Here is a 26,561-nt window from a genome sequence, read left to right as displayed (position 1 = left end):
ATTTCAGAATGGGTGCTGAGCACAATAAAGCAGGGCTATACACTTGAATTCATTCGCCGTCCCCCGCGCTTTCAAGCCCGGACTGCGACGATAGTGAATGCGGAAGTAGCACACCTACTTCACGCAGAAATAGCAAAGCTGCTGTGCAAAGGGGCGATAGAAAAGGTGGCGCCTTCTCTGAGCAAGTCAGGCTTTTACAGCCGATATTTTTCTCGTACCCAAGAAGGACGGAGCCTTCAGACATATCCTAGATCTGAGACATTTGAACAAAGTGCTTGCGAAAAGGCCGTTCAAAATGCGTGCGACCAGGAAAATCCTCGTGCACGTTCGCCCGAGGGACTGGTTTATTTCTCTAGATCTGAAGGATGCCTATTTTCAGATTCAGATAATACCCCGTCACAGGCAATTGTTGAGATTCGCCCTTCGACGGTCAGGTATATCAATACACCATCCTGCCGTTTGGCCTGTCCCTAGCACCCCGTACATTTACGAAGTGCATGGACGCGGCGCTCACCCCCCTGAGAAGTCAGGGGCTGCGAATAATGAACTATCTGGACGATTGGCTGATATTGGCACAGACAGAGACAGAACTGCTGTCTCACAGAACAGTGCTTCTCAGTCACCTGGAAAGCTTGGGTCTCACGGTCAACTGGACCAAGAGCTCATTACTGCCCAGCCAGTCAATTTTCTTTTTAGGAATAGAACTGGTCTCGGTGACCATGACGTCTCGTTTATCGACACAGCACGCGCGCCGTGTTCGCCACCTAGCCGCATCTTTCCAGAAGGGCAGCTTTCTCCCTTTGAAAACATTTCAAAGGATGTTGGGCTGTATGGCATCAGCTGCAGCGGTGCTTCAGCTGGGCCTACTGCGCATGCGCCCGCTCCAACGCGGGTCGGCCAGAAAATCAGAGTGACTCAGACCTGCATAGCGGCTCTGCAGCCCTGGTTAGTAGCCGACTGGTACCAGCAGGGAGTGATGATGGGAACCATCTCTTATCGGAAAGTCATTTCGACAGACGTGTCCAACTCGGGTTGGAGCGCGCTGTTCGAGGGCAGACCGGTCTTCGGCCAGTGGTCAGACCAAGAGAAGTGTTTTCACAAAAACTGTCTGGAAATGATAGCGGTCGAGAACGCGCTGAAGCGCTTCCTCCCGTTCATACAGGACCAATATGTTCTTGTCCGTTCGGACAACATGTCTGTAGTATCCTATGTAAACCGTCAGGGCGGTGTCAGATCCAGAAATCTCTGCAATCTGACGGAACGCCTCCTTATTTGGTCTCAGATGCACCTGCGCTAGCTGAGGGCGGCGCATGTGCCTGGCCATTTGAACGACGGCCCAGACAAACTGTCCAGGGACAATGTTCCCCGAGGGGAATGCCCGACGTTCTTCTCGAAGGACGGGGACGCACTGGCCCAGGTTGGCCCATCCTCCTGCTATATGCTTTCCCTCCAGTCTCTCTGTTACCACAGGTGATCAAGAGGATCAGGGAAACGCGCCACTTGGTGCTCCTCATAGCCCCGCGTTGGGAGAATCAGATTGGTTCCCGGAACTAGCACGGCTGTCACATACAGCTCCGTGGCCGATTCCGGTGAGGGCAGATCTCCTCTCTCAGGCTCGCGGCACGATCTGGCATCCCCATCCAGAGCGCTGGTCTCTGCACGCATGGTTGATCAACGGGTACTCGTTGCCCTGCCAGAAGGAGTGATGAACACGATCACGCAGTCTAGAGCTCCTTCCACGAGAAGGCTCTACGCGTCTAAATGGTCGGTGTTCTCCGGATGGTGCACCGACAGAGATCTGGACCCACGGACATGCGGGGTGGCGCATCTGCTCACCTTCCTACAAGAGCTGTTGGATAAGGGGAGGTCCCCATCCACGCTCAAAGTATACGTGGTGGCCGTGGCGACCGTGGCAGCGTTCGCAGAATCGACGCATGGCCAGTCACTGGGAAGACATGAGTTGGTCATCCGCTTCCTTAGAGGAGCTAGAAGGATGAACCCGCCGCGCCCCCCGTTGGTTCCAATGTGGGATCTTTCATTGGTCCTCGAGGCCCTGAAAGCCTTTCCATTTGAACCACTAGACTCCGTGGGGTTGAAATATCTATCACTGAAAACCGTCTTTCTGACTGCACTGTCGTCAGTAAAACGTGTGGGGGACCTGCGCGCGCTGTCTATTAGCGCGTCGTGTCTTGAGTTCGGGCCGAATGACTCTAAAGTCATCCTCAGACCTAGACATGGATATATTCCTAAAGTGATGGGCACTCCATTCAGAGCGCAAGTTATTTCGCTGTCAGCTCTGCCAGCATCTGACAGCGAAAGTGATGTGAATCTCCTCTGCCCTGTCAGGGCGCTGAGATTTTACATTACACGCTCCGCCTCTTTCAGGCGTTCAGAACAGCTTTTTTGTTTCGTTTGGTGGGTGCACTAAGGGTCTCGCCTCCTCGAAACAGAGCCTGTCCAGATGGAAAGTGGACGCTATAGCGGCTGCTTACGCGTCAAAAAGTCTGCAATGCCCTCTGGGCATCAGGGCTCATTCCATGAGAGGCGTGGCCTCGTCGTGGGCATGGTCCAGTGGGATTTCTATCCATGACATATGTGTAGCGGCGGGCTGGAGCTCCCCGTCTACCTTTTTCAGGTTTTATAACATAGAGGTTCCTGCCTTGCAGGCTAAACTGTTGTCAGTGTGAAGGAGAGGTGTATTCTGCCCAGATCATCCTGCTCAGATCACTCTCACGTGACTCAGCTCTCCTGGTTGAGCTGCACTAGTAGGGTATGTGCCATGTGCCATGTGCCTATACAGACCGGCGCGCCGCTCTGTATTCCCTATGTGTGCTTATGTACAAGTGATGGCCCGCGTGGCTGGCAACCTTATTTTTCCACTTATGGGGTTCCCCTTAAAGTTCGGGGTCTCATGGTGGATGCTTGGCGCGCACGGCGTTGACAAAGTGTTCCCGTAATGTAAGCTAAACTTACGCAATACGAGAGAACCTCTCGTAAGAGAACGATACTCGGTTACTAACGTAACCTCGGTTCTCTCTAGAGAGGGAACAAGTATTGCGTAACCCAATGCGTCACGCCCAATGAAGTGCGCAGCGCCTTCATAGCGTCACAGCCAGCCAGAATGGTCGTGGCTTAGCGTATAAACATAGGGGCTGTAGGCTGACTTCCCTGGTTTTTCGTCGACTGAAGCGAAGTCGCTCGTGCCGCGAGCCAGCCGACTTCGCTTCAGTCGACGAAAAACCAGGGAAGTCAGCCTACAGCCCCTATGTTTATACGCTAAGCCACGCCCATTCTGGCTGGCTGTGACGCTATGAAGGCGCGGGCGCCCTTCATTGGGCGTGACGTCACGCCGGGCTCACTGGTAGGCTGCAGCAGTTGCCCGCAGGGCAGCCAATGAGCACGCGAGATGGCCTGTTCTAGGTCTGCTAGCTGCTGCACTAAGTTGACAATGAATACAAAATTAAGGATAATTTTTTGGCTTCAATATATTTTGAGAAGATGAATCTTTCCCGTAGCGTAAGCTAAACTTACGCAATACTCGTTCCCTCTCTAGAGAGAACCGAGGTTACGTTAGTAACCGAGTATCGTTTCCAGAGTTTAGTATTTCCATAACGATTCGTGTTATGAAATAATATTGATCAATGTGATTTTGCCAAGTAGGGTGTGTTCCTAGATCCCCCTCTTTTGTTGGTCCTGGAACAACATTCCCATCAAACAAACACAGTCTGAACCCTACCCTAAACTAACCATAAAACTACTTAGAGTAAACTGCCTATCAGAGAGGATAGATTAGGTTGACAAGAATGTTGTTCAAGCCCCTAACCCTAGCCCTAACCTTAACACTTACCTCATTCCTAAAATGTTATTGGATGATAAGAATGTTATTCCAGGACCATCAAGACAAGTCTTACTTGGGGAAATCATGGAAAGCCATCCATCTGGCTTACACAAATAAGAATGAACAGAAATCTCAGAATGAAAACAATAAATAGCTTAACCGAAAGTTGCCACATACTTCTTTTCTTGATGTTATGGAGCTCCTGCTCAATTCTTAGGCAGATGGATGTGGTCAGTTCCTTGGAGATTCGCTCAAAAGCATCAAAGTCTTCTACCTCAAACACATGGTTATCAGCAGGAGCATTGGCAATAGCCTCCAGCTCAGAGCGCACGGCATCCTTGACTCCCACAGCAAAAATCTCAACGTCTGTATCTTTTAGTTTGTTGGCAGGGTCTTTGAAAGAATCCGAGGACTTGCCGTCCGTGATGAGGACCATGACTCGCGGCACGTTATCACGAGCACCACGGCCTGAAATGAAGATCTTTTCCCTCACATAGGTCATGGCCTTGCCAGTGTTGGTGGAGCCTCCACGGTAGGGGAAGGTGCGGACCGCCTTGACCACAGCTGCAATGTCATGGTGCTTGTTCAAGGCAAACTCAGTGTGAGGATCCCTGCTGTACTGAACCAAGCTGATTTGCACTTTGTTGGGTCCGATGTCAAAAGAATTGACGAGCACTTCGAGGAAGGCTCTGACTTTAGCAAAATTAGCCAGTCCTATACTGTACGAGCCATCCACCAGGAGGACTATGTCAGCTTGGACATCAACCTCTAGGGAACACTCTGTAGGGCACAAAACACAAACTGTTACAACCTGTTTGTCTGATGGAAATTTTAATTTTGGAACAAGCATTTGGAAACTAAACAGATATCAGCAAGGACCAGTATACAGATTAGGGTGGATCCGTGAGACTATACAACTTTTGCCCAGATTTTTGCCCCAATCTACAGTCTGGAGGAGTCAAATGGACTACTTGTTTATGGTGCTTCTTTGTCATTTTTAGAGCTTGACCGCCCTTCATAATTTTGAGACTAAATAAATGGTAAATGATAACAACCTTTTCATTCTGGTAGGAAATATTCTTTTAAACTCAGAATGGATACCCAGGGGGGACAGTTTGATAAAAGCATCTACTAGATGACAAATTAGTACTTAGCATCTTACCTGTAGACACTTTCACAGGCTGAGTTTTCTCTGTGACAACTTGTGGCTTACTAGGGGTCAGACCTTTGAGGGCAAACAGACTGATCTCATACTCTGTCTCAGGGGACAGGTCTCTGACATTGGCCAAGTTGAATGTGGGCCCTGTGTAGAGCTCCTGCTTCTTGGCGCCAACAATTACGGGGAAGACCTGCAGCTTATAGCCTGTGATGACACCAGGAGATGAATCCCACGTAATTCTCATGGATTTAGAGGAGACATCAGTTACTCTGAGGTTCGAAGCTGGTTCAACAACTGCAAAAACATGGGGAGATGATTTATAGATCTGCTATTAACTGGTCAATTCTCTTTGAGTTTAGCTAGAACATGAATGCATGTGTTAGGTTGTACCTTCCACTCCGCTTACAAGGGAATTTAGCTGCTCCTCCACACCAGAACAGACCTCAGTAATGAGCTCGTTCTGAACTTGATTGATCATGTCGAAGTTTGGAACATTATAGACATGCTTGCTGTGGGGAGTGGAAGCCATCTCCTTCAACTCATCCTCATCTGCCCCTTTGATACCTAAAGACATGAATTGTGGCTTGAAAGAGAGTTCCATATTATAGATACATATTCAATAGTTGTATAGACACATACCCAGGACAAAGATCTCAACTCCAATGTTCCTCAGTCGTTCGGCATACGCTCCTACTGGGTCTTGTGACTTTCCATCCGTGATGATCATGGCCACTTTTGGGAAGCCTTTCCTGGCTCCAGCAGCCTCAGTAAAAGTATTTTTCTCCAGATAGTCCATAGCATCACCTGGTTGAGCGTGTAAGACACCAAGATACAAATTCATACATGTTGGATGATGACTACAAACAGCTAGTGCTACAATACTTCTAATCGGGTTGTTTAAAAAAGTCTTTATGTTTGAAATTCAGACAATAAATTACATTATGAGCATAATTTTGCCAAGTAGGACCTAGGACGTGTTCAAACATTACCTACATGTGTTATCACAATTACTGTACATAAACCTAAATTGTTTATTTTTATGATGTTGGTAATCAGGGCTTGGCATTAACTTCTTTGCTCATCAGCCACTGTGACTAGTGGTCTAAAGTGCCATATAGATATTTTTAATATTGTCTCATAATTTGGGAGCAGGTATATTAGGCTGCTGTCACTTTAAGACCTGATGCACGGATCCATTATACTGTTACACGTATTTTCTTTCTCAACTGTTTACATTTACTTAAAACATAACTGACTGTGACATTAATTTACATTATTTTGTGTGTATTTGACTGTTTAAGTGCAATAAGAACTTAATTTAGTACTGAGAGGCGGCTTTATGTGCTTGTATTTTAGGTGTGAGCACAAAATCTGCGGAAATTTGTAAAATTATGCACAATGCACGCAATCCCACGCCGAAATTCAAGTTACATGCCACTGCTGAAATCCACCCGCATTCGGTGGGTTGGCAGATGTTAATGTCAAGCCCTGTTGGCAATCTATACTGTCAGCCCTTTGGTCAACTTTAATTTTAAATGTGCTATAAAATTAAAGTTTAAGTTGATGAGAATGTTATTCACACTCTAAACATACCCCAAATCTGATTAGTTAAATAACGTTGAATAGGTTTGTTCCAGGACCAACAAGGATGTTCATCCAGAAACAAGTCCTAATCGGCAAAATCATGGTATGGTAAATCTTTTACACACCTGTCATGGTATTACCACCCTTGTAGGGCAGATTTTTAATGGCTCGTAGGACATCAGGCCGTCTGTGATGGGTGTTCATGTCGAACTCTGTCCTGGTATCTGAGCTGTACTGTACCACAGCCACTCGGGTCTTATCCTCTCCAATATCGAAGGCTCCCGCCATTGCCCCAATGAAACTCCGGATAAATTTAAAGTTTTCTCTTCCCACACTCCAAGAACCATCCACCAGGAAAACCAGATCTGTGATAGCACTTACTGAACACTCTGCATGACGAGGGAACGAAGGGAAAGCCATGAGAGAAAGCCAAATAATAATATGAGAACAAACTTTCAGCTACAATCTTCATCATTTCGCTTATTGGTTTTGACACATTATTGAGCAATAAATATTGTTGTTTAAATAAGCTGTCTGTTTTACGCATGTTTATTATGCAGCTACACTTACTCAATTATTAATGACTCTGGCAATGACCTCCAGCATTTCCACAGTAAAAAATGCTTTTGAAATGCATTGGATACTTTCAATAAACTTATTTTTGTTTCTTTAGACATGTCTAACTTTAATGTGAAATGTACATCTTGAGAACTGGTTCTCTGGAATTTCAGTGGGATTTTTTTTTGGCTCCTGTACTCATGATTTGGACTCACAAGAAAAGGAGTGGAATTGGGTCAGGACCGTAATCCTTTCCCCTAGTTTGAAACATGATGAGTGTGTGAGAGTAAATGAATGAGGCTAGAAGGAACCTCTGCCCTCATCTATGTTTTAACAGCCACTTCTAACAGCACAAAGCAAAAAGTTTCATAAGCTCTGATTCTATTTTAGTGCTTTTAATTAAAGGCAATTTTTACATTGCCAACCACTGCCTTGAGCAATCTTTCTTTGCGAGCTGTAACAAGTTCACAAAGCCTACAATGGTCAGAAGAAAAAAGTCTAAAGGAAAAATGTGATCTTATACAATGCATATAGAGTTCCATTTCATAGATGACATGGAACCTATTTGGAATGATGAAGAAATGGTTTGATTGAATATACTCACTGACAGTCTCTGACTGTGGCTTCCTTGTTCCACTTGTGTTGCTGGATTGAACTGTAATTGGAGAAGAAGTTAGGTCCGTCTTGAAAGCTTGTGATTCATTTTGGCAAATGGATTTATCACAACTAATTATCAACAATGCTTTGTTTTGTAATTTAGCTCAGTAGATCTCAAGATTTCTTTCTTTCTGAAGAAAATGATTTGCCATGCAAAACCTCAAAACCATCACAATGCGCAAAGTGTTTTGTGGGTGGTTGAATGGGTATTGCTATACATTTACTAAAGAATTCTGAATGTTTTAAGTGTATTGCTATGTGATTCCAAGAGTATTGTGGGTTGTTGCATTATGGCTTAAGTCAAAGAAGTACACTCCTAAATCTCTATTATATGTTGGTCTCTAGAAATGATTCAGGAATCTCCTTCAATGACAGTTTATGAGATGTTCTTCGCCTGTAGTAATATCAAAACTGTCCTCAACAAAGGCCAGTGACTTGATGCTCATTTGTTGTCTGGGTCTTCAGTAATAATTAATTCAAAATACATAAAAAATTTAGCTAGCCCGCACATGACATGCAAGAAAAAGGTCCACACTTTTGTGAAAACCTTAAAACCTATTTTTTTTCTTTAGCTTTTAATTCATTGTGAGCTTCTGTCATGATTGTGTGGTTTGTCTTTGTTCTTTATCTTGTGTATTGTTCAGCACTTTGGTCAGCCCTGTTTGCTGTTTTTAAATGTGCTATATAAATAAATACAAACTTGAAACTTGAAACTTGACTTTTAACTAATTCATTCCATCATTTTAAGTAAATCATGCATACAATTTCATAATTTGTTCCCTCGTTTTACTAAATCATGCACAAAATATAATAATTAATTCCTTAATTTTACTAATTTGTGCACACAATATAATTCATTCCCCCATTTTGTGACCATGATATGTATATATATATATATATATATATATATATATATATATATATATATATATATATATATGTATATATATATATATATATATATATATATAATTATGTCATGTGCAGGGCTCTATGGAACATTGTTTCCACCACTGGATAAAAAATAAAGGTAATTGCGACATTTTATCTCACAATTCTGACTTTTTTTCTCAGAATTGTATGATATAAGTCAAATTTGGAATAATAAATTCAGAATTGAGAGAAATCTCGTAATTCTGGGGGGAAAAGTCAGGTTTTTTTTTCTCAGAATTGGACTTTAAAACTCGCAATTGCATTATTAAAAAAAGTCAGAATTACGAGAAAAAAGTCATAATTAAAAAAGTCAGAATTGTGAGGGAAAAAGTCAGAATTGTGAGATAAAAAGTCACAATTATCTTTTAAATTGTTTTATTCTGTGGCAGAAACAAACTTCCATAGGTCTCCATACTTAATTGATTCCACTTGAAAAAAAAAAAACGTTTTACTTTGAAAAATACATTTAAATGGTTGAGTACTCTCACATGTATTCAAGATGTAAGGAAAACATGTTATTAATTTTTACTTGATGGATACACACCACGTGGCCTTTCTAAAGTAATTAAATTGAAACTTTCCTTGAAAATTATTAAAACCATTTAAAATATACCCTAAGCCACATTTTTAAAAGTTCTTTATCATAAACACTATGTTATTAATCCACAAGCCGCATGAATTGAAATATCATTCATGTACGTATAGGTGAGGGTTACGAGTTTCATGCCAAAGTTCAATACATGAACGAATCTCTTACCATGAATAGGAGAATAAGAGAAAGGGTGTTGGGTGTGCACTTACTTGTTAACTGTCCAAGAATAGGGATGCTTTCTTCTGCACCATCAAATGAACTGATTGACACCGAATAGTCAACATCTGGAGTTAGATCCGTGATTGAAGAGTTTGTGGCCGAGGCAGGAAGAGTAAAATCTTTAGAATCATCTGGAACAGATAATGAGATATCAAGTCAGAAGATAAGTCAGTCAAAGCTGATCAAAAGACATGCAGATGCTGTAACATGTGCAGCTGCTGACATCACGCACCTGTATCTGATATTACTTGTATTCTGTAGCCCTGTATCTGAGACGCAGGCCTCCTCCATGACATTTGCACGGTGTTTTCATTTAGGATTTTAAATTTCAAGTCTGAAGGAGGCTCCACTGCAAACAAGAGGATAAAAGAGTCAAGGTCACAAGAAACTGCAATATCTGAATTTTGAAGATGATTTTTTTAACAACCCCAACGACAAACACTTCAGGACTGAAGTTGACTTGTTTATTGTTGGGCAAGACAAACACAACCAAGAGTAAAGATGACAAAACACAACAAAAGAGGGTGACGGAAGCCATTTCGGATCAAATGGCCTTTTCTTGAGTTGCATAACCTGGAATCTCATGGTCTGCAACTCAAGCAGAGAAGAACTAAATACATTTCAAGACCTATTACAAAACAAAACGTCATCCACGCCAATCCATGTGCAGACAACCATCCAATACATGCTGAATGCAGTCAATACAAGGCATGCCCGTTCAACAGAACAGATCATTTCCATTCCCAAGATATTGATTATACAATGGAATCGAGTTTTCATGATGTCAAAGAAGTCCAGATGGCTCTGTCAAAAGTAAGACACAAAAATATACATATGTTATATATACGCTTTGTATATATACATATATTCCAACAAGGCTAACGAGTTTTACTAAAGCCACACATCCATTGCAAATCTCATAAAAAGAATACACAACTTGTCGTGACAGACTTTTGTGTAGTTCCTTTTCATACAGAAGGTGTACGTGACAAGAAAACACTCCTAATTGAGAGGTTTGAAGGAAAACGTACAATCACGCAAATATGAGGAAGAAATATATCCACATTCGTCTGGTTGTCGAAGTGTCATGCACATGTACATGAGAAAGTTGCTTATCACACTGTTTCCATGTACACAAAGGACAACACACAGAGAGGCTACAAATGTATTTCAAAATGATATTCTGTCAAAGACATTATTGTCAAGCGATCTACATCAAACCGTGGTGGATCTCATCTCTGCAGGCGGCAATCTACGATGATGAGATGTCCACTTGCAGTACGCACTCAACATCCATGTTACATCCGCATGCATGAATGCTGATGTAAATCTCTGCTGTCAGGATAATGCCTTGAATGCAAAGAATGCAGAGGAAAAACAGCTGATCTCATCCAAAATGTAACCAATAGGTAAACATGCTTCATTTCACAGAAAGGAATTAGTATTTTTACCGGCAGAGTGCAATATTACAGTAGTGTTCAGCACACTTAAAAATAAAGGTTGGTTGAAACTTTTTTGGGAGAAAGTTCTTATTGATTAGTTTCTTCAGATCAATGTTTTGTTTTTAGAGCACCAGAACATGCTTTTTAAGACTGCAAAAAAAATAAAAAAATTCTGACATTGTTTTCCTGTATAAATATCTAAACATTCTTAAATCAACATACATTTTCTTGAGAAGCAAAATGACAAGATATTATGTCTTGTTTTCTTTTTTATTTATTTTTTAATCAAAGTTTAGTGAGTTTATGCTTAAAATAAGAAAACATTTTCTGGAAAACATGATTATTTTTCTCACACCGTTGGCATTTTTTCTTGTTTTAAGCCTAAGTAAAAAATAATTGACAACGTGCTGTTGAATTATTAGAAAAATAATGCACAACTCAAGTCCCGGGAGTCAATTATTCCACTTATACTAAAGTTCCCACACCTCAAAACATTGTTCAGATGATGTTCAGGTTTTTATCCTTAAAACACTCTTGTGTAGGACTAATTTCTTACGTGTCTCATTCCACGCCTCCATTGCTAATCCCAAAACTTTATTTTAGAGCTTGTGATGGAGACTTCAGCCACTGATAGCAGAATAATGCAGTTATTGAGTTACAGGGAGTGTGTGTGTGAATTACCTGAGTCTGTGCATCTCTCAACAGTGTTCGGCAGCAGCGTCTCTACTTATAGCGAAACTGTAAGTTTATCTGCTCCAAGAACAGCGCCGTTATTACCTCGCTAATGAGAAATTCATGTAGCTTTTGAGTTGTTAAACTATTTTACTGACAAATTTGTCAGATCAGTGCTGGCAACACTTTTCTGTGTGTGTGTGTGTGTGTGTGTGTGTGTGTGTGTGTGTGTGTGTGTGTGTGTGTGTGTGTGTGTGTGTGTGTGTGTGTGTGTGTGTGTGTGTGTGTGTGTGTGTGAGTGGGGGAGAGAGCGGGAGAAAAAGAGTATGAGCTTTCTGTAGGCTACATAATAAAACGTAACTTTGTGGCAAAAAACATGAAAATAATTTGTTGTTTTTATTCTATTGTTTACTATATTTATTTGCTTGGTCAGTGTCGTTGTGGGTCTGGGTTCTTTTGCTGCTGTACTCTGAAATTTCTGAAATCATTTGGCATCATCAAGCATTCAACAGCCCCGTAGTATAAACTCACTTAATTTTAATACATTTTTCAGAAAGCTAGACTTAATATATTAAGTCATTTTGCTTCTCAAGTAAATTTTAATCTTGATTTAAGAATGTTGGGATATTTAGTAAGATAATATTTATTTATTTTTCCGTGTAGAGAATTACATTTGTTTCTAATTGGAACCTTTATTTTTAAGATTATCAAACTAGTGCATTTATTACCACTCTTCATCAACAAGGTGATGAAGATCCACAGAGTCTGCTATAGATTTATTATCATCTATAAGAGCAGATCGTTCCTGTGGAAACCTTGATCATCTTTTTTCCATGCACTACTGTTCTTAATTCTACCTAATGGCCAGCTGGATAATGATGAGGACGTGGCAAAATGTCCCATGCATGAAGAAAAAGAAGGGTGGAAAGACACATGTGCGTGTATGGAGGCCAGAGCAAGCAGAATATCATTTTAAAATAAACAATGGAGGAAAGACACCAGGAAAACAACAAAGAACACGACCTGCTGGAGAAAGAAGGCTCACCAACCTGACGCATCAAACTCAAACGGTCTGTGTCCGAACAGGCCTCTGCCCTTCTCCGAACCCACGAGTCTTCACTGATTGGTCAAGCCGAGGCATCTTACGGGACGTGTCACGCAAACCGTGCATCAAACACAACCTACCATGTGCTTAAGACACCAGCTGAAACACCAGCTCAGTGGACTGTGAAATAATGCAATCGGACAGCTTTGTTGACTCTGTTGGCAGTTTAATATCGAAAGGGACACAAACGTCTGCTCGTGTTGAGTTTCGGGAAACTTCAGGATGAGGAGGCCCGTCAGGAGAGTGTTTCTCTCATGAGAGAAAGTCTGCCCCGTTTCAGTAACCTCCAGCCAGTCAGGCATTTCTTTCGGGCTTGTGCCGTTGCCAGGTTGGAGTCTCCCGGAGAAACCGAACAGATGCCAAAGTAATTCCGCAACATGTGCTGACATTAAACATTGCTGCATATTAACTTTCCGTATGGATTGCAACTCAGCGTTTTCGTGAGTGGCTGCAGGAAACCTAAAAAAGGCTCTTTGTCTTTGTGCTGTCTGAGGACTAGTTCAGCCCTCTCATGTTACATCTTTCCGTTCTTTTACAGCAAACAAAACAAAAAAAGGAAGTTTCCATTTGATTTTCCAGCTGAATCAGTCTCCATCCTCACGTTCTCACATTATTTTCCCCCGAGACAGCTGTCACTGGGCTGAACTGATGCTGTGTGGTGACTTTAATTACATATCCCACTTAAACTGAAACAACTTCAAATCATGTGGGAGAAAACACTTATTCATTTTACTACTGTAGCTGATTTAGTAATGTAATATGTATTTTTATATTTTAAGTACATTGTACATATATTTCCAGCACAATTGGGCTGTTTTGAAAATGCCAACTCAGAAAATATCAGAGAGGATTTTAATTTAACATAAGAGGATTTGTATAAAGAATTGGGGGAGTGAAAGGACAATATGAGTTTTAAGGCAAAAAATAGCTTATGGACAGAAATTTATGGATAGCTATGCCACAGTATCACATGTTGTGACACTGTTATTCAGATTTACATATCACATTTTAAATAGTCTATCATGCAAAGCGTTTGATAAAGTTAAAATGTTAAAAAATGATAAAGTTAAAATTGAATATATATATATATATATATATATATATATATATATATATATATATATATATATATATAATACAGGTCAAATAATTAAATATGCCCTGGTACATTTAAACTAGTCTAGCTATACATTTTAAAAGAAATTAAAGCATAAAATAAATAATAAATAAATATTAAAATGTTTATTTTAATGCTCTTTATGGGAATCCTGCCGCTGTCAACTGTGATTGGACACTGGAGGAAAAAAAGGCAGTTTTCTGGCTGTTTTTTCTCTGGATCTGGCTACCCTGATTCTTCTACACAGTGTGCAGTGAAAGAGTTCAAAACGAAGAGATTTTTTTGCATGTCTTTTAACTCATGATTACTGCTCATCTGAGTTTGACTTAAGAGAATTAGGTCTGTGCAAGAAAACAAAAACGGTCGTCTATTAGACAGAATTCTGCTGTAAGAAATCTTTTGAGCTTTTAAAAATATCCTAACTTATACTGCAAATATCAACAAAAGGTCAGCAGTTTATCCTTTTTCTGCTGTTTAATAATGATGCTTTTGTAGTAATGTTTTCATTGCAGCTCGTCATGTAATTCATTGGACAAAAGCTGACTCATGGAGGAGGTGAAGACCATCCCAGACTGCTTTGTTTCACGCTGTAGAGGAACGCCTCGCAACAAATGGCAGATTACAGGATTATTTTTCGTTTGTGCGTGTGTGCGTGTGTGTGTGTGTGTGTGTGTGTCTTTAGAAGCATTTTTTAACAAACATAGCAGATAATAATTACTTAAATCTTAATAACTTATTAAATTATATCTATATTTCTATAACTCTATAATGTCAATTATATAGGCTACCTTAAGTATGGTCTAAGTATACAGCTTAATATAACATGTTCAAAAAAGTACATGTTTTATGTACTTGGTGTCCAAAAACATACTTCACTGTAAAAAGAGAGATAGAGCTCATGAACTATACCTTGAGCCTCTACTGAGTTCAGTAATAGAGTAAAGAGAGCAGCAGCGGCCAGAGACAGCCTGATCTTCATGTTTATACAGACACAGTCAGCAGTTCATTCATTAATCTACAAAGAGAAGAAGAGAAAATAAATCATCCTTATTTCCGTATTCATTGCACAGTAGCCTACATTATTTTAATTCATAGCATCATCATTCAAAACCATTCTTAGTGTGCTTAGTATTTTTATTCTGCACTAAACACTCATTTAAACAATGAACATGTAAATGACAATTACCGAATTACAGTGCAGAATTACTTCTCAATGATACTGAGATTTGCATTGCGGATCATGAGCGCCACCATGTGGAGATTTACACAAGTGCAGTGAATGTGCAAAACCATTCATGTGATTAACAGGCTATGGGACCAACGTAAATTAATAATCATCTCAGTATGATTTCTGCTAAACATTTAAACATAAAAAACTGTTTTCCTTTAGTACCTATTTGCTCACAATATGCATATTAATTTTATAAAGAAGACGCAGCAGTGCTAAAGAAACATGCAATACTTTTATGAATTGTGAATAAATCTACTGAACGTGTCACATCCAAAACAAATCACAACTCACTAGGAATTTAAATTTCAGACATTAAATATTTACATTAAATACGAGTAATATTTGTTTAACGTTTATTTCATTCACCGAAGACGTAAATTACAAATCCCATGCGAATCTAAAGAGCTGACTGAATGAAGTAAGGAACTAGACCTGATAAAGAACTCCTGAAGTCCGTCAGTGTGTCACAGAAGGAAAGTGAAGTCCAGAATGAGATCCTCTCCTCTCCTCCAGCTCTGAGGGAAACCTCTGTGAGAATGGGAGGTGTCTCAGCACAACCTGACACTAAATAGGGGGCTGTTCCCAAACTTTACTCCCTGACGAAATTCCTCAAGAATGGAGCCCCCACTTCTTTCAAATCTGAGATAGGCCTACGGGACCGATGGGAGAATGGGCTGGGGTTTCAGTTTTAATAGGCTATTCACTTAAATGAGATACTAAAAATTAGAAGAAAAAAATGTAATTGCGAATTTATATCAAGCTTCCATAATAATGTCTCATATTCTGCTCAGAAAAGTTGGGCACTCGAGAAAAAAATATATATGGATGAAATAGCCTATAATTATTTGTGAAATCGGCTTATTAACATATGTAATTTAATAACTTAGCACAATCTTTCAGTACCTCAGTAGGCTACTGTATTGTCATTTAAATCCTCGACGTGTTTTTGAGGGGGGGGGAGGGGGGGGTGTAGCAGTTTTATTGAGTGCCGTCGCACATCTTCACTACAAGCACGCGAACGCTTACTTCAAACGAAGTATGCGAATATATCAGTGAAAGTTTTCACGGTTTTTGGGTTAGTTGTCGCGTTGATTGCTGTGAAGAGAGACCCAATAGTAGATATCTCAGATAAGTCAGATTGACTGTCAGGCTGCTTGATAAATCACTTACTACAGCTGTAGGCTATAGGCTACTCAAACACATTCTTCGTTGCGGATGGTAAAGTATGTAGGCTAGTATATACTGTGTCGTTAACTGCCGGTAGAGGGAGATATTATCAAGTCATACAAATTAAAATTGCGTTTGTTTGTTTGTTTGTTTGTTTGTCTGTTTGTTTGTTTGTTTGTTTGTTTGTTTGTTTGTTTTACCACATATCCATTTTCTCATAAATACTAGCTACAACTACCAACTTGTGAAGTTATTACTTTTATGTTTCTGGGTCATTCCGAACAGTTTTGTGGATTTTATGTCACCATTAAACTATTACGTAAAATGTTAATTAAGTTTTATGCCACTTGTTTTTTCAGGCACATAAAAAAATTAACACAAATTCATAATGATTATTTCATAATAATAATAATAACTTTTTGAAGCACTTGACAGGCAAATTCCCCTATGTCCCCAATCAAACATCACTTTGAAATAACGGTTACATATAATTCTAAATTAGCCATTTTGAGTATTAGTATAGGCTATAAATGTACTTATTCTCTTTGAAATTTTATTGACATTTCTATTTTTATTGCAGAAGGCAGAACAATTATATCTCCCAAATTCCAGTTACATTGGAGAATTTGGCTTTTAAAATCTTAAAGGGATAGTTCACCCAAAAATCATTTTCTCACCCTCATGTTGTTACAAACCCGTAAAACTTTCTTTCATCTTTGGAACACAAATGAAGATCTTTTTGATGAAATCTGAGAGCTTTCTGTACACAACTACCCACTTTGACACTTCAAAAAGTTCATAAATAGATCGTAAATCTAATCCATATGAATTGAATGGTTTAGTCCAAATTTTCTGAAGAGACTGGTTCACTTAATATGACGAACAGATTAAATGTAGACTTTTATGTACACGTTTGAGCTTCAGCAAGAACCAATGAGGTTCATTCTCGTTTTATGCAGAACGCAGAGCCATAGAGAGAAAGAGTTGCGACACGTTTTGATGTCGCCACTATGGCTGTCACGTGGTTCATGTAAGCCCCAATAGTTCCAAAACATACGCTGGCTGTCATGTTCTTCTATGGGACAGACAGCAGCGATTACATTATTGAACGGTAAATATAAAACTAGAAAAAGTTTGTCGAGACAAACTTTAAGTTGGCTTGTGAAAGTTTGGACCAGAAAGTTTAAAGAATTTTAAAGTAGTTTGAAGTTTAAATTAGTTTAATATGTAAATTAGTTTAAAGTGTAAATTAGTTTGAAGTTTAAAGTAGTTTGAAGTTTAAATTAGTTTATAGTTTAAACTAGTTTAGTTTAAATAAGTTTAAATTAGTTTTAAGTTAAAAGTAGTTAGAAGTTTAAATTAGTTTAAAGTTTAAAGTAGTTTGAAGTTTAAAATAGTTTATAGTTTAAATTAGTTTAAAGTTTAAATTAGTTTGAATTTTAAAGCAGTTTGAAGTTTATATTAGTAGCTAGGGTGTTCTGGGTGGTTGCTATGGTGTTGCTAGGGTGTTTTAAGGTATTTTGGGTGGTTGCTAGTGTGTTCTGGGTGGTTGCTATGGTGTTGCTAGGGTGTTCTAGTGCATTTTGGGTGGTTGCCAGGGTGTTCTGGGTGGTTGCTAGGCAGTTGCTAGGGTGTTCTGGATGGTTGCTATGGTGTTGCTAGAGTGTTCTAACGCCTTTTGGGTGGTTGCTAGGGTGTTCTGGGTTGTTGCTTGGCAGTTGCTATGGTGTTCTGGGTTGTTGCTATGGTGTTGCTAGGGTTTTTTAGGCTTTTTTGGGTGGTTGCTATGGTGTTGCTAGGATGTTTTACATGGTGCTTGCAGTGTCAAAACTCGCCACTTGGTTGCTAGGGTGTGGTACATGATTGCATACGAGCCAACAAACATGTCTGTACTATGTTCTGGTGCTGAGATATGGCTTATTCATGTTGTTCAGGTGTTTGCTAGGTGGTTGCTAGGGTGTTCTGGGTGGTTGCTATGGTGTTGCTAGGGTGTTCTAGGGTATTTTGTGTGGTTGCTATGGTGTTGCTAGGGTGATTTAAGGTATTTTGGGTGGTTACTAGGCAGTTGTTAGGGTGTTCTGGTGGTTGCTAGGGTGTTGCTAGGGTGTTCTAGGGTATTGTGGGTGGTTTCTATGGTGTTGCTAGGGTGATTTAAGGTATTTTGGGTGGTTGCTAGGGTGTTCTTGGTGGTTGCTAGGCAGTTGTTAGGGTGTTCTAGTGGTTGCTAGGGTGTTCTAGGGTATTTTGGGTGGTTGCTTTGCTGTTGTTAGGGTGTTTTAAGGTATTTTGAGTGGTAGCTTGGGGGTTCTGGGTGGTTGCTATGGTGTTGCTATGGTGTTCTACGCTATTTAGGATGGTTGCTAGGGTGTTTTAAGGTAATTTGGGTGGTTGCTAGGGTGTAATGGGTGCTTGCTAGGCAGTTGCTAGGGTGTGCTGGGTGGTTGCTATGGTGTTGCTAGGGTGTTTTAGGGTATTTTGGGTGGTTGCTAGGCAGTTTCTAGGGTGTTCTGGGTGGTTGCTATGGTGTTGCTAGGGTGTTCTATGGTATTTTGGGTGGTTGTTATGGTGTTGCTAGGGTGTTGTAAGGTATTTTGGGTGGTTGCTAGGCAGTTGGTAGGGTGTTCTGGGTGGTTGCTATGGTGAACTATTTATGAATTTAAAAGTTCATAAGTGTATGAATTCATGAAAGTTCATAAGTGTATGAATTCAGGAGTTTATAAGTGTATGATTTCATGAGTTCATAAGTGTATGAATTCATGAGTTTATAAGTGTACGAGTTTATGAGTTTAGAGTTTATAAGTTTAAATGAGTAAGAGTTCAGAGTTTATTCATTTATGAGTTTGAGTTCATAAGTGTATGAATTCATGAGTTTATAAGTTTATGAATTCATGAGTTCATAATTTTATGAATTCACAAGTTTCTAAGTTCATGAATTCACGAGTTTATAAGTGTACGAGTTTGAGTTTAGAGTTTATTCTTAGATTTCATGTGACGTCACACAGTGGCGCGGCCGCCATTTGTAGGACCGAATCGCAAATGCCAACATGCCGTCTATCTGCTGTGCTGTAAGCTGTGACAACAGCAAATCACAAAGAAATGATAAGAAACTAAAATTTTACAATATTCCCAAAAACCCTGAACGTCGTCAGAAATGGATTTCTGCTATCAAGAGGGATCACTGGACACCTACAGAACACTCCAGACTCTGCAGTGAGCACTTTATTTCAGGTAAGGAATGTATGGCTAAGCTAAGCGTTTGCAACATGGTTTGCAAACGTTAACTGTTGTAACATTAGCACCAGTTCCTTACCAATCAGCCTTTGCAGAAAAATTCAATTAGGTAATGTGTAGCTGGCTTACATTTCCAGACAAAATTTGCTTAGGTCATCTGTGTCTCTGCTAACGTTATGTTAACGTTAACTTTATCCACTTTTAGACTAACTAATTCGGTAAAAATTAACTAAGGCATGAGTAAATAGTTATTTCATCACATATAAAGCATTAATAGTCATTAATAGTTATAAAAAAACTATTTATAAATACAGCTATAAATGCTTTATTCTTCTAAGCATATCTATAATGTCTTTAATAATTGTATTTATATACTTTATTAATGATCAATTTATCATTTCTAAATGAAGTATTGCATTATTTATAAACCAGTTATTTAAGAGTTGTCAATGGAGTTGTCTAAGATTACTTAAAAAAAGTATTTAAATCCACATTCATACATCGTATTATTGAGACATACAGTAATACTTAGTGTGTTCATAAAATCTACCTGAATTTACTCCATTTACTTAAACTTTCTAAGTGATCTTATGAATCACTGACAACTCTTAAATAACTGGTTTGTAAATAATCCTATACTTCATTTAGAAATGATAAATTGATCATTAACAAAGAATGAAAATACTATTATTAAACATTATAGATATGCTTATAAATCAAGGAAAAAGCATTTATAGCCGTATTTATAAACTATTTTTTGTCTATTAATGCTTAATGAATTAACTGTTTACTCATGCTTAACTAATGAATAATAGCGTGCAGTTATTATAAAGTGTTACCACTAATTTTGAGTAGGTAATGTTAATTGGTCTCTCATTATACCACTGCAGGCACGAAAAGTGATAATCCTCTGAACCCCAATTATGTGCCAAGTCTGTTTGCCTACCTGTCACCTGAGGAACGACAAAGAAAAATCAATTGCTACAAGAAATTTGAGCAAACACAAGCTGTCAAAAGGAAGAGAAGTTGTACCAGTGATGTGTCAATGTTACCCCATGGTAAATATACTGGCAATGAGATGGACCACAGTGACAGCTTTCCTGAGAGCGGGCAGAGTGGGAAACACAGCTACTGTAAAGACCCTATCCATACTGAGAGCAGTGTAGCATGCTCTGATGAAGCCTGTCGAGAAACTGTGAAGAAACTGACGGAAGAGTGTACCAGACTGAGGGCAGAGGTCTATCAGCTTAGGGACAGGGTAAGCAAGTTATCTTTCCAGCAGGAGGTGTTCAAAGACAATGATGAGATGGTCCAGGACTTAACTGGACTTCCATCCTATTCCAAGATGATGGTCGTCTTCACCTTCTTGTCAGGATTCCTAAAGGGGGGACCTGGGCTGACCCCTTTTCACTGCTTTTTAATGACTCTAATGAGAATGAGATTGGATTTACCACTCCACTTCTTTACATATATATTTCATGTGTCAAAGCCTACTGTAAGCCGAATTTTTAACAGTACATTAAATGTCATGAACAGTAGGTTGTCTTCTTCATTCATAGTGTGGCCCAGTAAGGAGCAAATTCAAATCAGTTTACCCATGTGTTTCAAAAACAGCATATACAGAAATTGTACTTCCATAATAGATTGTTTTGAAATTTTCATTGAGAAGCCTAAGAACATGAAAGCCCGAGCTCAAACATATTCACAGTACAAGCATCATAATACTGTTAAATATTTGATCTCAATAACACCACAGGGAGTCATATCATTTGTGTCTACTGGTTGGGGGGGGGCGAACAAGTGATAAGCACCTCACTGAAAACTGCGGCTACCTGGAAAACCTGTCACCTGGTGATGTCGTCTTGGCAGATCGAGGGTTTACCATAGGAGATGCTGTGAGCTTGTACAGTGCTCATCTCAAATTACCAGCCTTCACTAAAGGGAAACAGCAACTGCACCCAAGTGAACTTGAAAGTACAAGGGGACTAGCAGCTGTTCGGATCCATGTGGAACGCGTCATTGGTCTTGTGAGGAACAAGTACACAATCTTGCAAAGCACAATACCCATCTCTCTTTGCCAGACTACAACTCCAGGAGAACTTACATCTTTGGACAAGATGGTCAGAGTCTGCTGTGCTTTGTGTAACATTTGCCCATCTGTTGTGCCCTCAGAATAGAGACTAAGAAACATTGTGTTCCCAGTGTAACACATAACTATATGAACTGATGTTTGTTTTTATACAAGTCTGTTTTATTTTTGCAATAAAAAGGTGACAGTAAAATTCTGTGTTCTCATTCTGTTTATTGTTAATCATTCATAATAATCAAATAATTCATACAAAATCCCATATACATTATAAACCACATGAGTAATCTACTGTGCAAATATTTATTCTTACCAGAAACCCTGTGCCTGGCTCACAAATAGTAACTTAACTGAATGTTATAAGTTATTGAAAAAGGCATTTTAAACTACTGATTGTAAACTAACACTTAATGAAGTTAAGTTTCATGGAGGTTATTTTGAAAGGACACTCATGTAACTAAGGGGAGAAGAATAATCAAAAAACTAAGCCAATACTACACGTTTTCTTCTGCACTCCACACATTTCCATGTCTTTGGTACCCTGCTCAATTTAAGGCAAGACTTGTGAAAGTGCTTCCGCTTACACTGTCCAGATGTGCAGGTGATGTCATCTGTGTCACGAGGTTTACCACAGTAGCACCCCATTTCAGATGGCTGTTCAGTGGTTGTAGTGTTTGGGTGAGTATGGCGTGGAGCTGTATACCATTTTCCCAGCAGCTCTGGTAGTACTCCAGTCTTGATGAATTCAACCACTTTGAGGTAGGCATTGTGGAAGAAAACAGGATCATACATGATCCGCTGAATGAAAAACTCCTGTGGTGTCCATACAATAAAATCACAGTAGCTCACCGTGGAAACATGCATCTGAGCTTGCACTTGATACATGAACTTGTGGTCAGTCTTAAGTGCCATTGTCCCATCCTCCCCTATGCCCAGACAGAATGATGAATCTCTGCAGCTTTCGTTGAGTGAACGGTCCCTGCTGTTGAATGGACATTTTATCTCCAGTACGCCGTCACCATGACAAGTGCATGTTACCTGGCCGTCGGGTGTTGCTCCTATCCAGGGTAGGTCTGGATTGATGACGAATCCTGATGCTTTAAACTGGAATGTATACAAAGTATATAGATAAACTGTAAATAAATATTGATGGGCTGTGCATATATTAATTACTTGTTGATAGACCTGAAAGTCTCCGTGCTGATCTTGCATCATAGATATATAGTTTGCCCTTGCTCTTTCCTCATTCACTTGACCCCATCTGACAAAAATTTAAATACAAACTGTTTATTAAAATGTATTTGTTAGAATGACATTTACTGCCTATCTACCTAACATTTACCCTAAGGTGTTGCACTCTGACCGCAAAAATGTCATAAATACCCTTATGCTTATAATTTGCTTGTAAACTGCTTCTCCTCATTTACTTGTATTGAATGGCTAAACAGGTTACATCATGGTAAGTAACTACATGTACCAAACCTTCACCATGTTTAATTGTGCTTTGTTCTATTTACCTTGTTGCCTCAGTGGAAAACTGAGAAGAGCGTGGATAGCAAATTCTTTTGATCAAGGATACTGCTCTGTTTGCCTTGGCTGCCTCATAGAATACTGACCCTGTGACTCTTCCTGCCCTCTGATCAAACCATACCTTACTTTTACTTTGCTCCCTGGTCTCCTCCTCAACTACCAAACACTGGAGAAAGGTTTGTTAGTTAATTAGTTAATTATCTAGATTGTTGTGAATTATAACTGCACAGGTAGAAATATTAGTAGTAATTAGTTGATAATATTTTTATACTTACCTGTTGCTGTGTCACTTGTAGGTTATCAAATACCTTGGCACTCTCAACTAGTAGCATGGGCAAGTCCATCTCTAGCCAGGTGCTTGAATATATGGCTGACAAAGGAGTGGGCAAGTCCAGCTGCATCACTTTTGGCGTGTACCTGCATTGGTGGAAGATGTATTCAGATATTTGACCTAAAGTGATAGTTCACCCAAAAATTCTGTCATCATTTACTCACCCTCAAGTTATATCAAATACAGGTTTGGAACAACTTGAGGGTGAGTACATGATGACAGAATTTTCATATTTGAGTGAACTACCCTTTAAAAAAACAATTCCATAGAGTAATATATGTATACACAGATCATATGCCTGATGTCATTGGATGCAATTAGTTACATTTCACCACTGTGTACCTGTGGGAGTGGCCTTCAATGACAGAAAGGATGGCACTTTTCTTTGGCTTTGACTCTTGCATTTCACTGTGATGAAGCATCTCAAAAAACATCCTGCACTCTTCATCTGATGGTGTAATGTCAGGAAAAACAGGGCCTTGAACATGACGGGGCTCTTGTTTATGACAGAAACTGATGTTACGGATCTCTGCATATTGGACACCTCGGACAGACTCCATACTTGGCTGGGCCCATGCACAGGGCTTCTGAGTGCAAGCCTGCCCATTCTTGACATCAACAGCAGCCAAAACACAATACATTAGAGCTGCTGCATGAGAGCATACCTCTCCTAAACCGGCCTTACAGGTGCAATGAGCCATGAGAACTGTCCCATCTTCCTGTACTGTTATCCAGGGGTGTGTTGGTGTTACATTGAGGCTTTGTGAATGCTTCACCTGGAAATTTAAATAAAAGTAAAATTAGCAAATTACAGGTTAGCTTGCAAAATTAAAACATGTAGTTAACAATTGGAACACGTATAACGTCATTCTAGACAGCTATCTATATTTACATTAGTAACCTTAGTTATACATATGGCTGAATACATATTCAGCACATGCTGTGCTCACTGTTTCTGCTTTACATTAGTAGACAATTAGTGATTTGTCTACATTTCTGAAATGCATAACTTGGACACTCTCAATTGTAATGTACATATGCATTTTCTGTAAAGATGCTTTGAAACAATATTGTGAGTGCTTTAAAAATAAATGAGCTTGTCGGACATGGCGGGCGGGGGGGGGGGGGGGGGGGCGGGTCTTTGCGAGCGGTCAATTTATTTCAACTATGCTTTTATGTTCAGCGAGTAATTAAAAGAGTGCCACTTACCCTTCCTGTTATCAAGAACATTTTCTTCATCTCCAGATGATAGATTCTGGGATCATTAACCCATCCTGAGGTGAAGTAGCGGTAGGCTTCAGTGCTTTTAAATGCCTTGAGAGCTTCTCCGGTGAATGGAGAGGGATTGTGGACGAGGTAGATGTAAATATCAGCAAACGTCAAATTTGGCAAGTTTTTACTAGACTTAACTGGAGTCAGCAGTTCGTTTGACAGTAAATAAGGATCTAATCCTAAAGTATCAATTTTATTTAAATACCGTTGTTTTTCATCTGTATTGAGGTGTGCTATTTTAGTGTGGGCGACATCTTTCCGATCACTACGCAAAGGTCCTAAAGATGGCGCCCACAACAAAAAAGTCACGTGACTGAAACCCATGAATAAGTTTAAATGAGTAAGAGTTCAGAATTTATTAATTTATGAGTTTAAGAGTTCATACGTGTATTAATTCATGAGTTTAGAGTTTATAAGTTTAAATGAGTCTAAGAGTTCAAGTTTAGAGTTTATTAATTTATTATGAGTTTAAGTGTAGATAGATAATTGTCATAGATAGATGAGTTTATTAGTTTAAATGAGTCTCAATGGCTCATATAGTAGGCCTATATAGAATGGCAGTTTGATTCAGTCTAGGGCTTCAAGGAGTTTAGATTTGAATTTTTGACAGTTGGGGAATTTGAAAATCTGAACATTCCGCAATGTTAAGTCAATGGGAGTTTTTTCCGAGTTTGATCGTCATTTTTAGGAAAACCGTAAGTCTGAAAAGATATAGCACACCGAGTCAGAAGAGTTTGAGTGTCTGAGCCGAGTTTGGAGTATGTGGAGTTAAAGCTCTAGGAGGAGTTAGAGTCAGAATTTTTTCCGCTCAGAAGAATAATAATAACTAGAAAAAGTTCCTCGAGACAAACTTTAAGTTGGCTTGTGAAAGTTTTCTTAAAGTTTTGTTTAAATTAGTTTAAAGTTTAAAGTAGTTTGAAGTTTAAAGTAGTTTGAAGTTTAAATTAGTTTAAAGTTTAAATTAGTTTGAAGTTTAAAGTAGTTTGAAGTTTAAAGTAGTTTGAAGTTTAAATTAGTCAGAATTTTAAATTAGTTCAAAGTTTAAATTAGTTTAAAGGGGTTTAAAGTAGTTTAAAGTTTTAAATAGTTTAAAGTTTAAAGTAGTTTAAAGTTTAAAGTAGTTTAAAGTTTAAAGTATAGTTTGAAGTAATTTAAAGTTGCTAGGGTGTTTCTAGTGGGTTGCTAAGGTGTTCTTAGTGGTTGCTAGGGTATTTTAGGTGGTTGCTAGGGTGTTCGGGGTGGTTGTTAGGCAGTTGCTAGGGTGTTCTGGGTGGTTGATGTGGTGTTGCTAGGGTGTTCTAAGGTTTTTTGGATGTTTGCTAGAGTGTTCTGGGTGGTTGATAGGGTGTTCTGGGTGGTGGCTATGGTGTTGCAATTGTGTTCTAAGGCAGGGGTTCCCAAACTTTTCAGCCCACAACCCCCAAAATAAAGGTGAGAGTGATTCGCGACCCCTATGTCCTCGGAGGTGGTTAAAGTATACAAACATTGCGTGAAACTTTGCACACGCACTAATAGGCATACTTACAACACAAAATAACACAACAGTCAAAACAACCATTATATTATTTTATATTAAATATTAACATCACCTAATGAGATGGGTGCATAGACGTTGGAACAGGGGGGGGCGCAGCCGCCCCCTAAATTTACATAAGTACTAAAAAAACAATACATTTAGAGTTTGTAAAATACACACTGATGTTTATGGAAGAGGTCATAATAATCGATTCCATTATAATTCGACACGTTTTATTCATATCAGATACACATTGTGTAAGTAACTTTAATGTTTACTATATTCTTCTCCCAGTTCACCACCCACTACTTTTAAGTATTT

General features: G+C 39.4%; 2 protein-coding genes across 8 annotated transcripts in view; both read right to left on the bottom strand.

Annotated features, from left to right (window-relative positions):
- Nucleotides 1-15,648, bottom strand: part of col12a1a (collagen, type XII, alpha 1a) — a 101,379-nt gene extending 85,731 nt beyond the window's left edge. For 2 of the 7 annotated variants that reach the window (XM_077238598.1, XM_077238597.1), the window contains exons 1-10: nt 15,540-15,645; nt 14,786-14,891; nt 9,773-9,889; nt 9,531-9,671; nt 7,744-7,794; nt 6,707-6,970; nt 5,637-5,801; nt 5,388-5,561; nt 5,001-5,291; nt 4,016-4,618 (exon numbers count right to left, since the gene is read on the bottom strand). In XM_077238598.1, the coding sequence (XP_077094713.1) occupies nt 4,016-4,618; nt 5,001-5,291; nt 5,388-5,561; nt 5,637-5,801; nt 6,707-6,970; nt 7,744-7,794; nt 9,531-9,671; nt 9,773-9,889; nt 14,786-14,855 (1,876 nt within the window). In that variant the 5' untranslated portion in view covers nt 14,856-14,891; nt 15,540-15,645. Of the gene's footprint in view, nt 1-4,015; nt 4,619-5,000; nt 5,292-5,387; nt 5,562-5,636; nt 5,802-6,706; nt 6,971-7,743; nt 7,795-9,530; nt 9,672-9,772; nt 9,890-14,785; nt 14,892-15,539 lie in introns of all 7 variants that reach the window. The other 5 variants (XM_077238604.1, XM_077238602.1, XM_077238599.1 and 2 more) reach the window with 4 other exon arrangements.
- Nucleotides 15,649-21,802: 6,154 nt separating this feature from the next.
- On the bottom strand, nt 21,803-24,964 carry LOC143746338 (uncharacterized). The gene is made up of 5 exons (XM_077238166.1): nt 24,662-24,964; nt 24,162-24,228; nt 23,795-23,968; nt 23,397-23,538; nt 21,803-22,695 (listed from the first exon to the last, which is right to left on the bottom strand). Exons 3-5 carry the CDS (start codon nt 23,884-23,886, stop codon nt 22,075-22,077), a joined length of 855 nt encoding a protein of 284 aa, XP_077094281.1. The 5' UTR covers nt 23,887-23,968; nt 24,162-24,228; nt 24,662-24,964; the 3' UTR covers nt 21,803-22,074.
- Between the last annotated feature and the right edge of the window lie 1,597 nt (nt 24,965-26,561).

This window comes from Siphateles boraxobius, unplaced genomic scaffold (genome assembly GCF_051911475.1).
Source record: "Siphateles boraxobius isolate OS27281-9 unplaced genomic scaffold, OSU_SipBor_1 22, whole genome shotgun sequence".
NCBI classification, from domain to species: Eukaryota; Metazoa; Chordata; class Actinopteri; order Cypriniformes; family Leuciscidae; genus Siphateles; species Siphateles boraxobius.
This window is presented reverse-complemented; position numbering and strand designations above follow the sequence as displayed.